The sequence below is a fragment of the Tupaia chinensis genome, unplaced genomic scaffold (assembly GCF_000334495.1).
Source record: "Tupaia chinensis unplaced genomic scaffold, TupChi_1.0 Scaffold000528_1, whole genome shotgun sequence".
Lineage (NCBI taxonomy): Eukaryota > Metazoa > Chordata > Mammalia > Scandentia > Tupaiidae > Tupaia > Tupaia belangeri.
The window spans coordinates 3,103,050-3,115,526 of NW_006160041.1; the positions used below are offsets into that span (position 1 = coordinate 3,103,050).

The 12,477-nt window shown below is 41.2% G+C and overlaps 1 protein-coding gene across 10 annotated transcripts in view; it reads left to right on the forward strand.

Annotated features, from left to right (window-relative positions):
* Positions 1-12,477, forward strand: part of NRXN3 (neurexin 3) — a 1,829,483-nt gene that overhangs the window by 129,989 nt on the left and 1,687,017 nt on the right. For all 10 annotated transcript variants that reach the window (XM_027775177.1, XM_006157103.3, XM_006157094.3 and 7 more), the window contains exon 4: positions 8,197-8,226. In XM_027775177.1, coding sequence (XP_027630978.1) covers positions 8,197-8,226 — 30 coding nt within the window. The remainder of the gene's footprint in view (positions 1-8,196; positions 8,227-12,477) is intronic.

Consider the following 12,477-nt stretch of genomic DNA (forward strand, 5'->3'; position numbering starts at 1 on the left):
CCCTCTCTGTCTCTCTGGTGAGCACACAAGTCCTATGGCCAAGTGAGAGAGCTTCAGCTGGGCTCTCCTGATGACCAAGAATGAGGTGTCTGAGTGTGTCCCATGTTCAGTGGCTTAACAATCATGAGAAGTGACAGAAAGGATGAATTTCATGTTTTAATAGAAACACATATTAAGCCACTTCCCTCTTTAAAAATGCAAATCTGAACACAAGATTCTTTCTCCTTCTCTACTTTCCAAATTCCCAGTCACCCTGCAGATGCTGCCAGCTTCTTTGTTCATCAGGCCCCACCCCCTCCCACCTCCACTGTCTCCTTAGTTCTCCCGGAAACTTCGGGAGAATGTTTCCATTACCTTCTGATTTTATGTAATTACTCTTTAAAAAGTCCTTGTGGCTTCATAAGAATTCAACGTTGGCACTTGGCACTTGCAGCAATTAGTGACATTTAATTTCTCTACTTCAGTATGGAAAAAAGAGATGATATATGTGGATTTTTCACTGGAATAGAAGATCCCCTGAAAGTGAATGAAATAAAAGTCTTGGCAGAGATAACTCGCTTTTCTTTTTTCTTTTTTCCTTTTGAATCATTTTTTCCCCCATGAGTGACTTCCTTCCTTGAGATACTTTGCCCAATTACCCAGCGAGGATGAAGGAAGGAAGGATGCATTGAAAGCCATCTGAGGTGGGAGGGGTAGCAGAGAATGGAGGGGGAGGCAGTATGAGCCTGGATGATGGAGGCCTTCAACTCCTGGCCTGGTTTCTGAACATCGTATCTTGTCTGTTTCAGTAGATGGTTTCAATTGTCTGTGTTAGTCATCCTCATGACAGGCTTCATGATGTCCGCAGTGCTTACAAATGACTTTGCTCTCATATCCATTTCCATTTTCCTGAGATGCAAAAGCAGCTATCTCCATGGGGATTTTCCCAAAGGGTGTAACATAGTTTAGAGGGCCATACATATACTTCGCATATAATTTACATATGATTTGCCGTCTGTTCTAAGTCAGTTTCAACTTGGTATGTCCTGTCTACTGGTGCTCTTTTTCTCCTCTTTCCTCCTGTGTACCCTGAGGACCGGTGCACTGGTTATACCTGGAGATAGGCATAAGAAGGTGGAATAAAGCATTAGAAGGAGGGAGAAGAAGGGGTCAAAAGTATCAGACAGACTTCTTTTTAGAATCCAGAATGGTCCATAGATTTAGCGAGGGTACCACATTATCAGGGTGAGACATCAGATAGGAGGCATTTCAGTTGTTCTCTTTTTGTAATTATTATTATTTTTAATAAACTTGTACTTTAATTCCATTTTTTAAGTTTATTTCTTCAATGAGTGAGAGAGACAGAGAGAGAGAGACAGCATTCCCAATAGGTTTCCAATACTGTGATCCTTTCTCAACTTTCAGCCAGTCCTGGATCATGGGCACACATATGCATGGTGTATTCATGGAGTTCTCCAGACTTGAACCAGGAATTTTCCCATGAGAGACTGCTTCATAGAATATTGCATTTTACCACTGTATTATTGCCTGGCCCTGGTCTGTAATTGTTCATTTAAAAAAATAATAATTTTACTATTATCATTTTAATTTGCTATAGGGCATGCACACTCACCAGAGAAACAGAGAGAGAGAGGGAAAGTGAGACAGCAAGCTTATAGGTCTGAGACTCAAACTGCAGTTGGCTATGTGGAAGTTCAATGCCGTAACTACCACAGGACCTGCTGGCCCTGGTAATTATTTTTTTGTTTTTGTTTTTCCTAAGGTAGAGGTTTTTGCATGTGTGCTCACCAGAGAAAAAAAGACAGAGACAGTGGAAGGGAAAGTGAGAAATCATCTCCCAGGGGGATGGCCATGCCACAGACCCTCATCAATTCTCCTCCTGGGATTTTGGGCGTGTACACAAAGGAGCCTGATGTGAGTTTCAAGCAACCAGGTCTGAGATTTGAACCACAGTCGACCATGTGGGAGTCCAGTGATGTAACTAATATTCCATCTGCTGCCCCCTACACATGTAATTGTTATTAAAAAGACATTGTAATTCTGTAAGAATTCTTCGTTAGAGATTTTCTTTTTTTGGTAAAGAATTAACTTTATTTATTTATTTATTTTAATTTGACCAGAGAGGGACAGAGGAAGAGGGAGAGAAAGAGAGAGGGAAAGTGAGAAAGCAAGAGTCCGGTCTGGGACTCTAACCATGGTCAGCCATGTGGGAGTCCAGTGCCCTTAATCACCATGCCAACAGCCGCCCCCCTTTGTTAGCAATTCTTAATATTCTACCTACCAAAGGGGTCATCTAAGCCCATCTCCAGTTTCCTACCCACCCTTCGGTGAACTTTTCTGGAGCTGGCTTTTGAGTTGTAGTTGAGAATTTGTTTGATCCAGAGTCTGTGCTGAGATTATTTTGGAAAGATGTGGCGCTCTTTGCTCCCATGAGGCCCTATTTCAGTCCATGCCTTATCTGTGAGCAAGTTTGTGATATCAGGCCCAGAATAAATGCCAAACTCCAAACCCAGCTAGAATGCTGGTCCTGGAGCTGGCAGTGTACATACATTCTGATCGTTTGCTTCTGAGGTTGATGAGAAGGCTTGTCGTCATTTAAACTTCTTTTTCATCAGCCATGCACACAGAGTCCATTTACCATCATAGATTCTGTTTCCTTTCTTGCTAATTACATCCTTCTTAATTAAGATTTTCTGAGCAATATTTTCTGCAATTTATGTTGCAAAACCATATAGTTCTGTTTTTTCTTTTGCCTGTAAATTAAAAATTAACACTGAATATACTTGAAGAAGAAAACGAACCTTCAGAATATCTTGATAAATACCGTCTTCTTCCAGGTAAGGTTAGTACTCTATCCCTTTTCCTTTGAGACCTCATTCATTTGCCTGGATACTCGCTCACTCTTCCATGAAAAGGTTGTGATTAACCCTTATGCATGTCCTGACTCTCCCTCAGACCACAACCCTACATTTTTAAGTGCACACTGGACATTTTTGCTTGAGGGATTCTTCTTTATCTTCAACTCAGCACACCAAAAACAGACCTTATTACACCCCACTCCAAATCCATCTCCCTACCTCATTCCACCTTCTTATATCTGATGTTGCTTCCCCCAGATTCTTATCGACCTCTGAAGCATCTCATCCTTTACCAAAGCCCGTTACATCCTCCTTTTCCCTTTTCTGCTGCCATGATAACTAATTTAGGCCTTTTGCCTATGACTGATCTTTCTGCCTCTGTCTCTTTCTCTTTAATCCATCCTGTCTACATTATTGCAAAAGCAATTGTCCTTAACATCATTTTTCCTGGGTCATTCTCTTGCCCTGAACCCTTAGTGTCTGCCATCAGCTTCAAGATAAAGTCTATTTTCTTTAGCTTTGAAACTCAAGCCTCCATAATGTAATTCTTAGAATCACATTTTACTTATTTCTTATGGGAAGTATTTATATGTATTAATTCCTTTATTATACAGCATGCTGTTACATACCTATCACGTTCCTGGTAGTATCCTAGCTGTTTCTATAAAGTTGAACAGGAAAGTCCTTATGAATGCACTTTGTGGTCTTAGAAGCTAGTAGTGCTTAGTATGTTTTCCATTTATCTAAAGCCTAAACCATCTTCTAAGACCTGTTCAAATCTTTCCTCCCAAAGCCTTTTCTCAGCACCTAGAACCCTCCTAACAGTCCCAACTAGCCTCTTGTCTGAATTCATCATTTGACATTTAGCAATTTCCCACTCATTTCTCATTCTGTCATCAAACAGATAATGAGCACCTGTTGTGTGTCAGACACTACAATAGGTGTTGTCTCCCATGTCGGTGAATTTTCATAGCATAATACAAATGATGACTCTTACATGGCCTTTGCATCTGTAGGTACAGATTTACATATAGGAGTTCATTTACTTTTCAAAACAACCTATGGAATAGGCATTATTATTATCCCCCAAATAGGACAAAGAGATGTTTAGCAACTCTCCTAGGGTCACAAGCTAGAAAGTAGCAGAGATGAGATTAAAATATGGCTCGAAGGTCCTTAATCCTTTTTTTTTTTTTAAATAAGAGACAGCAAGCATGTGTGTGTATGTGTGTGTGTGTGTGCATGCATGCATGCATGCGTGTGCATGCAAGAGTGCAAACATGAGAGGGGGGGGAGAGAGAGGTATCTTCTTTTTTTGACAGTTTCTTGCCATATCATAATTCCCCTTCCTCAACCTCACAGTTAGTTAGGATCACAGACATGGGCCACCATACCACACCACATGTTTAGGTTGGACCGGGAACTGAACTTAGGCCTTTCATGTGCCCTCAATCATTGTACCACTGTGCCATCCTGCCTGTGCCAGTGCAGCTTGGCCTGAAGTCCTTAATCTTCACCACTATGTTGCACTATCAGACACCAGCATCTATGTCCTATGTGGGTTTTTTTGGAGTGTGTAAATATAAGCACACACACACCTCTTCTCTGCTAGGCTATAAACTCCTAGAGGTTAGGGACAATATGCCATACTCACATGACTCCCCAGTGCCTTACTCAGTCTTTGCATGTAGCAGGTATTCAGTGTATCTGCTCATTTGATTGTTAGTTGTTTCATTCACTGTTGGGAACCTGAGATTTTTAACCAGCAGGTACTCCTGCTTGTACTGAGGTGGAAGAAGGGAGAAACAATTTCAGAATGGCCCCAGATGCTCTGGCATCCCTGGATTTTAGTTCTTACCTCAGCAAGTTATGAGGATAGGCTAATACTAGGGAAGATACTGGTGTAAAAGTTCTTGAAAGTGGAATTAAAAAAAATAAAATTTTATAAAATTTTCTTTTTCAAAAGCAAAACAGGATCTAGATGGCACTGTGTGAGTTTGACTTCCTGGAGGGCTTCCAGGTCTCTGTCTGGACCTTCCTGGTGCACTGGACACACCTATGCCTGGGATTATGGCTGGCTGGGCTGAAGGTGGATCTCAGCATTGGTACCCTGTTGAAGGAAGTAAATAAAAAAAATAATAAAATAAGGAAAAAACACATGCTGTGATTATAGTTCCTCCCCTCTCCCATTCCATTTCCTACTAATACATATTCATTTTGTTGTATTGTCTACAAAACCAAAGTTTGGACATCGAAACTCCAAATCTGTTTTTCTGGCCTAATATTTCTGTTTAAGGTTGATAAGTTGAAGCACATGAACATTTTTCCTGAGTGGCAACACTGCAACTACATATGTAGCTTAATAAAAACTGATAAGTACATATTTGAATTTTAAAAACACAGGTGGTGGGTTATTTGCATTTTAAAAGGATTCTTCCCTTTACAAAAGGATCCACTGCAGGGTTTCATTAAATATCCAATTCCTCTTAGTGAATTTATCATACAATTTAATTTACCATATTTTGATTTATATGCCACTCTAAGGAGGTAGTGCTCAAGTTCCAGTGAGCATGGAAATTGCTTGGGTGACTTGTTTAAAATTCAGATCTTGCCCTAATTCCTTCCCAAGATTTTACTGTTGGCCTTTGAACAACAACACAGGTTTGAACTGCACTGGTCCACTTATATGTGGGTTTTGTTTTTTTCCCAATAAATACTGTAAATGTATTTTCTCGTCCTTGTGTTTTTTTTTTTTTTTTCTTAACAGTTACACATTAATGTTACAAAAAGTGTGTTAGTAAACTGTTATGTTATCCAGACGGCTCCCTGTAAACAGGCTATTAGTTAAATTTTGGGGGAATCAAAAGTTATACTAGGATTTTTGACTGCATAAGGAGTCAGCATCCTTAACTCCCATGTTGTTCAAGGGTCAAATGTTAATTCATTAGGTCTTGGATGAGACCCACACTTTTTTTTTTTTTTTTTTTTTTTTTTTGAGAGGTTTTTGCTATAGGGTGCGTGCACTCGCCAGAAAGACAGAGAGGGAGAGAGAGAGAGAGAAAGTGAGAAATCACCCCCCAGGGGGGATGACCACACTGCAATCCCTTCTCCTCCATTCTCCTCTTGGGATCTTGGGCACACACGCACACATGCCCGGTGTGAGTTTAAGCCACCGGGTCCGGGACTCAAACTGCGGTCAACTATGTGGGAATCCAGTGACATAGCCAATATGCTAACTGCTGGTCCCCATACTCTTTTTAAAATTTTTTTTAGTTTGCTATAGGGTGTGTGTGATTACCAGAGAAAAAGAGAAAGTGAGAAAGTATTCCCCAGGGTGGATGGCCACACTTCAGTTCCTTCATTTCTCCTCTTGAGATTTTTGGGCACACAGGCACATGCACCAGTTGTAGTTTTCAAGCCATAGGGTCTGGGACTTGAACTGTGCAATTGGCCATGTGGGGTTCAGCTACTTAACCTCCATGCCACCTGCTGACCCAAGGTTCTTCATTTTTAGTATACATCACACAGGTCATCAGTGAGATATGCTGGGGAAATAGAGAAGATGAGGTCTAATGGTAAGGATTCCCCCAAGGCTTGGGCACCCCTTACTACCAAGTGTCCTACTTATATTTAATTGGGCATATTTAAAAAAAGATATATTTAAGTCCAGTAAAGACTCTTCTGTCTCTTATCTACTCATTTTTTTCTGCAGCTGGCAAACATCTTTAATCTCAGGTGTAAAATGTTTTTCTTTCTCAACTCCCTATTTTACTCAGACATCTCTTGGGATCTTCCTTATTCTTCTGATTGGTTGTGGGCTGAATTCCTACGTTTATTTTGTTCCATTTCCAGGTACCCCAGTTCCCTTCCCCAGGGCCCTTCTCTTTTGTGTTCTTGACTGGGATACTGAAGGCTGGCTTGGTCCAGAAATATCGGGCAATTTAGAAATAATTTCTGTGGAGGTTTGTCATAGCCAAACCTAAGAACCTTTCTTCTTTTGCCCTATTATCATTTACTACCTCGCCTCCCCTGACACACACCCCAGAAAAAGGCCAAAAATTAAGTTTTGAACAGAACAAATCATGAAAATGACACCTTTTGACCCAATTCCATTCTTCCAACAGTATTAATCCCAGTCCTAGAGCAATGAATGCCAAGACTGTGTATTGAAAATATTATAATTTAACAAAATTTGTTTAAAAAAACAGACTCCATGACATTTATGGCACATGTATCTATGTATTTAATATATCATTGATCTTTTAAAAGTCAGTTGCTTGACCTATATTTTGCCTCTGATTACTTTTCAAAATCTCTAGTAATCTCTAGAAACATTTAGAGATTTCCATGCTTTAAGAGTTTTTTCTCCTTTATTAATCTCCTATATCCCTGAATTTTGCTCTGAGTAAAGGTTCTCTGGGGTGATCTGGATTTTGTAAAATATCTCTAGTAATAATAGAAGCCATGCAAGAGCAAATAACTGGTGTGGTTGGTTACTGACTGGAAATCTTTTATTTTAATAGATTTATCAGGGCTTATTCTTCCTTTGAAGTAAGATGCTCTTAATAGCCTTGTTGGTCTTCCATAAGAACATATGCAGAGGTTCTATTATTTGTTTATCGGGATTTTGTATGTTCATAAACACATTCAGTGCTGGTTGAGGCTTCCCTGATCAAATACAGGACTTTCTAAGAAGTGGTAGTGGTGAAGAAGTTGGAGGAGGAAGGGGTTATGGTATCATTGGGTTGAAACAAGGGCTCAGAGCAGAAATAGTTTTAGGCTGTGTGAGCAACTCTTGTAAATGGGCATTTATTTGGTATATTCAATATGATTCCATTTTTACAGGAAAATAGAAAAAATGGAAGGTAATCTTTAGGTGGTGGGGTGACAACTGATGTGTTTTCTTTTTGTTCTGAATTTCCCCAAGTTTCTACAGTGACCATGTATTATTGTTACTCTTACAAGTAATTGAAAACAAAGAAAGGAACTTACTTTGCCTGATGTCTTTGGAGTCTCTTGAAGAGACCTAATCTTTAATGGATCTATTGCAAATTTTACCTATTACAAAGAAGGATGGTGAAAAGTATGTTCTCATTAGGCCCAAAACAGTTAATCAAACAAAAGACAGTTTTTTAAACTGGAGAGGCAGGCTTTCCGTTCTGTAACAGAAAGTGTAGGTGTCTGGGCCTGTTGCATGCTCCCGAGAATGTGTGCCCTTCACTCTTGCTTCCATTCAATAATGAAAAGAAGATTGCATTGTATTTGGGATTTTAACATTGTCTCTTTTCTTTCCCTTCCTCCCTCCTCTTCCCCTTCTCCCTTCTTTTCTTTCCTCAAGGCCTCTCCCACCTCATGATGAGCGAACAAGGTAGGTGCTTTGTGCTCGTGGTCCTGCAGCTGCCCGAACCGCTTGCCTTCGTGCCTCTGGCCAGTTGCTCAGAGCCTCATCTCTCTGGCAGGCCGCTCCTGCCTGTCCCTCCTGCTGTGGGCCGGGCTGGCAGCAGTGCTACCATGCTGTGGGGGCATCTTTCCTGAAGCACCGTGGTTTCCCACCCCCGCCGTCCCCTTGGCTTCTTCATTCTCCACCACCATTTGTCATCCTGGGCACTGGCCCTGCTGGGCTGCCTCCGAAAGGGAAGCATGAAACAAGGCATGACGGCGTCGATAATGGGGGTGAATGAAGCTAATTTCAGAGCAACGGAGCGGTTAACTTCCTCCTGCTCCTCCCCAGGCCCCATGCTGCGGCCCCAGGTTTGGGGGAGGAGCTGGGTTTCACCCTGAGTTTCCCCTCCCCGTGAAGGTTTGCTTTTTGTCTTCCCCTCCATCCACTGCCCCTTGTAATGACATTGTACCCTCCCTGGTCAAAGAAAGCCCTTGGAGGTTTGACTGTTTTCAGTTTTTTTCTATAAAAGCACAAACCACCGAAAGAACATGCTAATGTCCTCATGGCAGGACTCTAACTCATTATACACCCTGAAGAAAACTGCATATAAAGTTCTGTAAATTCAGCATCTGCAGCCTAAAATATTCAAATATGCAAGGAATGAACGGTGCAGGAAACTCTCGGCTCAGCTGAGCACAGGGTGGGCTGTGAATGAAGCCTTTTTCTCCTCAATAAAAATTTTCCACATTATCAGCCTAAATCAGGATTTGAGAACTAAGCCCACTTAAAATTGTCTTTTCCTGCACTGTTCAATTGCTGCTATTGTGTTTCTTCTGAGCCGCAGGATGATTGCAAGATTGGTCTACCTGCCTTTGCCCTGTCACCAAAAAGACTATACTTTAATTTTTCTTGTCTGTTTCTTTTCAAAATATACATGGGACTCAGTGCCTCTTTGGGAGAACTATAGCAAAGGGGAAAGGGAAGGAAGACTCTCATATATTCCTCATTATTATTTTTTTTTTAACCTTTGAGGAGGGTAGGGTGGCACTGAAGGGCTATTTTCCCTCTCCTTTACCCTCACATTGGAATCATCAGAGTTTTGACATAAAAGGGAGACAGTCAGAGAATCACCCAGGACTCAGAGAAGTTTGTTCATCGTGTCCCGGTAGCTGTGCAGGTGGGCAGTTGAGAGTATCTAGAATTGATAAGGCAGGATAAGGAGGAAGCCCACTTTTCCAATAGAAATGTATCCTCCAAACCTGAGCCAAGATCCATAATGTGGGCTCAAGAAATTTCAAAGAAGATAGAGTTTGGAAGAGAGTAGATATCAAAGAGCAGAGCTGAAGCAGTTGGTCAGGTGAGTTCCCCAGTGTTAGATAGGGCTCTGAAATGGCTAGGGTGAAACCTCTCCACTCTTTCTGTAGGTGAGTGAGAGCAGCAGGGGCTGACTTTGAGTAAGTACGAAGTGGATATGAGTAGGAGATGTGCTTGCTGTTGACCTAATGTCCAGGCAGTTTGAAAGAGTCCAGCCTCTATTTATGAAGTGGGAGGAACCAAGTTCTTTGAATTGTTAGAATTTGATGACCTAACTTTGGTGATGCATTGCACCATAAAAGCCTTCAGAGTGCATGCAGGCTCTTCTTCTACATTCTCTAGCCCTATGTTCCCAGTACCCCTTCAGGAGTTTTTACAGCTTTCACAATGGCAGGGAGGACTAGGCGTATCAAATGACTGACATTATAGGTCAGAGAATAGCAGATGGAAGAGGCCGATAAGGACTTCTTTAATCTTGGCTTACTTTATTTCCGAAACACTGATGTAGCCACAGCATTCTGGAAGGCTAAATCTCAACATTGTGAAATGCATTGGAAGAACTTGTGTTGAATGTACAGTACCCAGTACTAAAATGCACATGCGTAGAGCATTTAGACACACTGATACTTCAGGGAGAGTAAATCAGGTGCCTTCTAGAAAAGGGGAAAGAAATAATGACAGACATGGATGTTGTAAATTCCTGTTGAGAGAGGTTTTCAGGAAAGGATGCAGAATTCTTTTGGGTGATTTGTGCCATTAAGATTTTAAGTTGCAACTTGAAGTTTAATCTGTTTTGAGAAGGCCCTTTGGCCGTATTCTTCTTCCTCTCATTCTTTCCTATTTTCCACCTCCTTGTCCATTCTTGCCCATCTAATGATGACCTAAAAAGCCAAGACTCTCCTTCTCAATATTCCTTTCCTTCTCCTTATTGCATTCTCATGACAGAAAGAAGCTTCTGTCTGGTTCCCACGGAAACTCCAGAATTTGCTTTTGATGCCTGTAAATATGTGCAAAAATACTCATGTATGTTGTGTGTGCACCACTTATACATGTATGTTGCATTATTAGTCCTCATGATTCATATTAATCTTGGGAAAATACAGGAAAACCTAGCTTCTCCGACACTTTTCCTAATCATTTTTAGGTCAGATATAAGTGTGTGCAATTTCACATACATGTCGCTATGTAATGCTTTTGCATGCCAACTTTATTATGTTTCTAAAGATGGGACTGAGAAGAAATGAATCGAGATAAAGCTTAAACCTGAAGCTCATGAAAAAAGTCTTGCTGGTCAGTGTTTACTGCTAGTTTAAGCTTCCCTTTGTGCGTTTGTTTTGTGCTGCAATCTCAGGATGTTGCAATGCTGCTGCCTATACTGTTGTGAGTTTTTATTGTGTCATGTCTTGCGTGTGTCTGCAGTGTGTTGATGTTTTACCCTCCTTGCTTTCTCTCTCTCTCTCTCTCTCACCGCCTCCATGGTGGACACCATGCTTCCTCTACTTAATTGGACCTTCCACTTCATTTCTGTAGGTAGAAGTAAAGGTAGAGATCACTTTATTTTTCTTATTGTAGCTATTAATCTGCCTTCTGAATATTCATTTATCCAAGGGGAATTGTGTGTTCTGATGAAAACAGTTCAGATTATTATTTAATGCTTTTAACAACTTTAAAACAAACAAACAAACGAACAAGTTAATGCTGTTGTTTCCCTTCAATGCACTTCATGTTTGGTATTTGGGGATGTTCTGAGTTGGCTGGCCTCCCTCGAAGTCCAGGATGAGCCTTCTGCATGATGTTGTATCATTTCTAGCAAGAATGGGAGACCATGAAAGTGATTGTGCAGAGCGGGGAAGACGTATTTTGTTTCAATGCAGGGTACCCTAAGTATTGTGGGAAGAGGGGAGATGTGAAGTGATGTGTTATTGTTTTTAGTTGCAAATAACTGAATTTGGAGATAATAGCAAGAAAAGGATGATAGATGAAAAGGGAGAGGATTGGCAAACTGCTTGAAATTGTATTTAATAGGGAATTGGGATATTTATTTACTGTTCTTTTTAGTCCTCCGTGTTGTAGTTCTTATATATGTGTGGGAATTGGAATTTTCTGAGTGGGGATGTTGGGCCAAAGAGGATGGGCCTAGGGGGATGTAGAAGATCATAGGACTAAAAACACATTACACTGTAAAGAGTAAGAGCCAAAAGAGAAATACGGGATTTTACCTTACAGAGTCAGTCTTCCACCAGGTGGGCAGGGACGAGGAGCAGCACCGGGCGGGTGGGCTCGCTCTGATGCTCTGACATGCCTTTCAGCGCTTCACACCTTTGGGAAACACAGCTCACTCATCCATTCCTAATCAAAGCTGTCAGAGACCCGAGCCCAGAGAACCTGGCTAGCAGCTCAAATTGGATTAGCTGTTCAGGAGTGAAGGGAGAGGTTAATTGATAAATTATAAATATGTATCTGCATCCAACTCTTCCCTCTTTCTCCTTAACTCTCCAGCCCCTATCTTGGTGAGGCTGTGTGCTGCTGCTTCCTTCAAAGACTGTCAAATAACAAACTAAGAAATGTGAGTTCTAGCATGAGGATGTTGAAGAAAGAAGGGGCTGACAAGTTATTGAAAAATGCTGATTTGATGACTAGTCTGTGAACTAGCCATCTCCCATTTGAATTTCATGGTTTTCTGGAGCTTTAAGAAGTTACGTATAGTTGCCTTGGAAGCAGTTCAGCCCTTTCCATGTCGGGGTCGGTTGATTGCCTGCTCCTTTTATGCCAATACCGGGTGGGTTCTTTCACAGAAATCTGTCCTGGGGTGCACTTACTCTATTGCTGTGTTGGTACCTTTTGAAAGAAAGTGAATGGGAATGGGAGGATGAAAAGGAGGGGGAGGAATGATGATTGAAGGGGCATGTCTGGCTTTCCCTA